We start from the raw sequence: 4066 nt of genomic DNA, 5'->3' as shown, positions 1-4066 counted from the left end.
GAACCAACGTGGATGAGATGAAGCCACCACCTCTGGGTTTTCTCTACTTTCCTACAGAGTAAAAGAGTCCCCGCTTTTCCTCTACGATCCCTGCAGCTTTAATCAGTGGCTGGGCTTCATTAACAATTAATATTCACACACCACGCGTGAGCTAGTCAGCGCTCCAAATGCTTCATGACGTCACCAATCACATGAAAGAGCTTTCTGCACCTGTTAGGATACGAGGATGTCCCAGGTCATAATTTCCTAGGAGACAAGTCCAACCTGATTTAAATGACAGGGGGTAAGCTCAGAGCTGGGGGACATGGTTTCAGCTTCTGCCCAGATAAAGAGAAAAGATGCATTTCTGAGAAAGAGGGTGAGGTTGAACACAATTTTATCACGAATGTGTTTCTTAACCCGGTTTGTTTCCCAGAGGAGAAAGTTGTAGTCAAAAAAGACCCGCCCACCTCGCTTGGCTCCCAACTCCTGCTCCCCGCCCCTTCCCTCTCTCACCTGCTGGCTAATCTGTGGCCCAATGCTTTCCCTGAGGCCTAAACTTGACCTGTGGGTGACCTGTGCATCAGAAGTCAGGTTTAAAATGTCTAAACCCCAGTCTTTTAACTATTAGCTATCTCGATGCTCTGAGGCCACCAGGGCACTAGGACACTTTTATTAACAGATCAGCGAAAAAAGTGAAGGTCTTTAAATGTTTTATTTTCTTGATTCTTCAGAGTGCAACGAAACAAAGTTAGAGATAAAATAAAATGCCAGTTAAATTTGGCTCCTACCAACAACCAAACACCTGAAAATAAAAGTCCAAAGCAAACAGCTTGCAGATGGTAAAATAATCACGGGTGCAGTTATTTGCTGACGCTTCTAACACGTGGAAACCCATCACCTACTCGGCGCTTCAGCTGCACAGCGGCCAGAAGACCCCGCAGGCGGGGAAAGGACAGAGCAGAAAACTCCATCCCGCTGCCGCCACCGCAGCGGGGACCCGCCGAGCCCTCAGCCGTTTGGGGCTCAGGGCCCCTCCTTGTCCCTTAACGAGAGAGAACGTTAATCAGCGACCCTCCTTTCTGACCCGCGGGCGCCTGAGTAATGCGCCCTTGCCGCTTTCCGTAAACCCCGCGCAGCCCGCGCCACGGGGCTGGTTTTGTTTTGAAGCGAGCTCCCAGTGGGGCAGGGCGACAAGACGCGGAGTCGCGAGCTCTACAGAGTCCTTCTAGGAAGACCCCAGGACTTACGAGCAAACCATCTCTGCGACAGCGCACCTAGTTATGGGGCCGAGTACCAAAGCGGACCCACTTCCCAGGCCAGCACGCCCAGCGATCCTGGGGTGTCGTCGCCGGCTCCCGTCCGGACGCGGGGGGCCGGGGCTTCTGCTTTGCCCGGGCATTTTGCCCAGACTGCCTGGTGTTTCTCTGCCTCCTCCGACAGGGTTTGCCTGGTGGGAAGAGGGATGCCTGGGACCTCTGGCGGGGCGGACGAACACGGAAGGAACCCCTCCCCCGCCCTGCGAGCGCAGCGCTGTGGTCCACTGGCTCGGCAGGCGTCCCCTCTGTGGGCTGTGGCACTTGGAGCTCGCCTCCCGCTGCACCCAGCACAAGCACGGTGCCCCAGAAGCCACGCCACCCACGCGAGGCGCACAACTCCAGGGGACAGGGTGAGCCTGAGGGGGGCGCGTACTTGCGGCCACATCCGCTGGACTCGACCCGGACCCCCACAGCGCCCACGGTCCGTCGGACATCCGCTCGGGTCACTTTTATTTCCCCGGGGTAGGGGCAGGGGACCGGGCGCCCGACAGTCCCCTCCTCCTGGGGAGAAGTTTCCGAAGGCGCTCTTTGCTGGGCCCCACCGTCCCGGGCGCGCGGCGCGGGGGCGCGCAGGAGCTGGGCGGCGGGAGGCCGTGCCGAGGTCGCGCCCCGGGCCGGAGGGCGCTCACTTGGAGAACTGCGCCTGCACGGCGGCCAGGCCCAGGCCGGCCGGGACCAGGTGCGGGAACTTGCAGACGGCACAGGTGCAGAGGCCGGGGCCGCCCGCGGCGCCGCCGGGGAGCGCGAACTGGCCGCACGGCGGCTCCTCAAGCGCCAGCGACAGGTACTTGGCGGGGCGCAGCGCGTCGGGCGGCCCCACGGCGCCGGGCGCCAGCAGCACGGAGCCTGGCGCGGCGGCGAGCAGGGGCAGGCCGGCCAGCAGCAGGCGTGGCGCGGCGGGCCCGGCGCCCTCGCCCAGCGCGCGGCGCAGCTCCTGCAGCGAGCTGCCCAGCAGCAGGATGTAGTTGCGGGCCAGCAGCAGCGTGGCGATCTTGGAGAGCTTGCGGCCTGGCGCGCCCTGACAGTGCGCCGCCGAGTAGGGCAGGATGACCTCGCGCAGCGCGTCCATGGCCAGGTTGAGGTCCTGCATGCGCTTCCGCTCGCGGCTGTTGATCTTGCGCCGCAGCAGCTGCTGCTGCTCCTCTTTGGGGTCCGCCCGGGAGCCGCCGCCGGCGTGCGCTCCCAGCCCCGCTCCCGTGCCTGGAGGCTCTGCGGGCATCTCGGGCTTCTCGCGAGGCGTCTTCGGGAGGAGGGTGGCCGTTGTGGAAGAGGCGGAGGCGGAGGAGGAGGAGGGATGCTGCCGGTAGCCCACCAGCTCGTACAGGGAGGCCCCGAGCTGCAAGTCTCCCGGCCGCTGTGGCCGCAGCATGGTCGCGGGGGCCGCGTTCACGTGCGCCTGGGAAACAGCATAGTACATCTGGGGGTTAGTGGGGGCAGCCCAGGGCGCCCTTCAGGAACGCCCCCGGGTGGGCCTCGGGCAGATGGCCCCTCCCCGCGGACCTGCGCGCGGGGAGCCGATGGCAGGGCAGCAGCCGGCCCGGACCCCTTTAAACCCGATTTGGGAACCTGTGGGGCCAGGGCCTCTGGGTGCAGCCAATCGGAGCGCGCGGCTGGGCGCAGGCGCATGCTCATTGGCCCTCAGCCTGAAGCGGCGCGGAGGTGCGGCCGGCGCCGCTCAAGGGGGTTATTGTGAGCGCCCGGCCACAGGACAGGCCTGGAGGGGGGGAACAGAGGCGTCTTTTCGGGCGAGTGCGGGTGTTCATGGGGTTCTGGTTGCACTGGTGAGGCTGAAACTCCTGTGCCTCCCCCCCTCTGCTCTGCCTCGGCTCTGCATGTGTGTGTGTGTGTGTGTGCGCGCGCGCACACACATGCGTTTATTGTAAACGGGGGTCAGACACACACAAAACGTGAGGCGTACCGTCCCGACCACTTCCAAGTGTGCAGCTCAGTCGTGTTAGGGGACATTCCCACCGTCGTACAACCCACCCGCAGAACCCCTCATCTTGCAAAACCGAAACTAAACTCACTCAACAGCAACTGCCCTTCCCCCAGCTCCCAGCAATCCCCCTCCTCTGAACTGGCGACTCCAGGGCCCTCGCGTAAGTGGAATCCTCAGGATCTGTCTTCGGTGACCAGCTTATTTCACGTAGCAGGATGTCCTCAGTGTTCATCCACGTTGTCACCCGCGTCAGAATTTCCTTCCCTGTCGGGGCTGAAGGACGTCCCGTCGTTGGGGACAGCCTTGCTTTGCTTATCCCTGTGCGCGGGCCCTTGCGTGGCTCCCACCTTTCCTACTGCGAATATGCTGCCGTGAACGTGGGTGTGGCGTGTTTGTTTTTTTTTAAATACCTGATTTCCTGCCTGGTTTTAAAAACAACTTAATCTTCATTTCTGCCAGGTTTTGAGAACAGCTTTTCTGGGCTCAGGGACCGGGAGGTCAGTGTGGTTGCTCCCCACCCCTCCCTCTCCCCACCCTCTGGTTAAAAGGCCCTGAGGGGCTAAGGAGCTGCCTGGGCGTGCTTCGCTCCCTCCCCAGAAGGGACCTGTGCTCATCTTATCAGTGACTGGGCTCTTGCTCAAGCAAAACCTCCCACAGAGAGTGGCCCCTCATCAGGAAAAAAACAAAACGGAACAAAACAGAACAAAACAGAACAAAACAGAACTCACCGCACGCTCACATCTGTTCAGGGGGCGGGGCTGAATCTTACTCTTCCCCAAACACCGGGCATTCCCTGGTGGCTCTGGGTGTTTTCTACTCGGCCTCCAGG

The 4066-nt window shown here is 61.6% G+C and overlaps 1 protein-coding gene across 1 annotated transcript; it reads right to left on the bottom strand.

The window, feature by feature from the left end:
- Window positions 1–675: 675 nt before the first annotated feature.
- Window positions 676–2818, bottom strand: OLIG1 (oligodendrocyte transcription factor 1). Its single transcript, XM_090288759.1, has one exon. The coding sequence runs from the start codon at window positions 2713–2715 to the stop codon at window positions 1924–1926; it is 792 nt and encodes a 263-aa protein (XP_090144885.1). The 5' UTR covers window positions 2716–2818; the 3' UTR covers window positions 676–1923.
- Between the last annotated feature and the right edge of the window lie 1248 nt (window positions 2819–4066).

The sequence above is a fragment of the Furipterus horrens genome, unplaced genomic scaffold (assembly GCF_987537825.1).
Source record: "Furipterus horrens unplaced genomic scaffold, mFurHor1.1.pri manual_scaffold_1, whole genome shotgun sequence".
Classification (NCBI taxonomy): domain Eukaryota; kingdom Metazoa; phylum Chordata; class Mammalia; order Chiroptera; family Furipteridae; genus Furipterus; species Furipterus horrens.
Note: the sequence above shows the minus strand (reverse complement) of the source record. Positions and strands in the feature narration are given on the sequence as shown.

Coding starts and splice junctions, on each gene's coding strand:
- OLIG1 (XM_090288759.1), bottom strand. CDS start 2,715: ATGTACTATGCTGTTTCCCAGGCGCACGTGAACGCGGCCCCCGCGACC.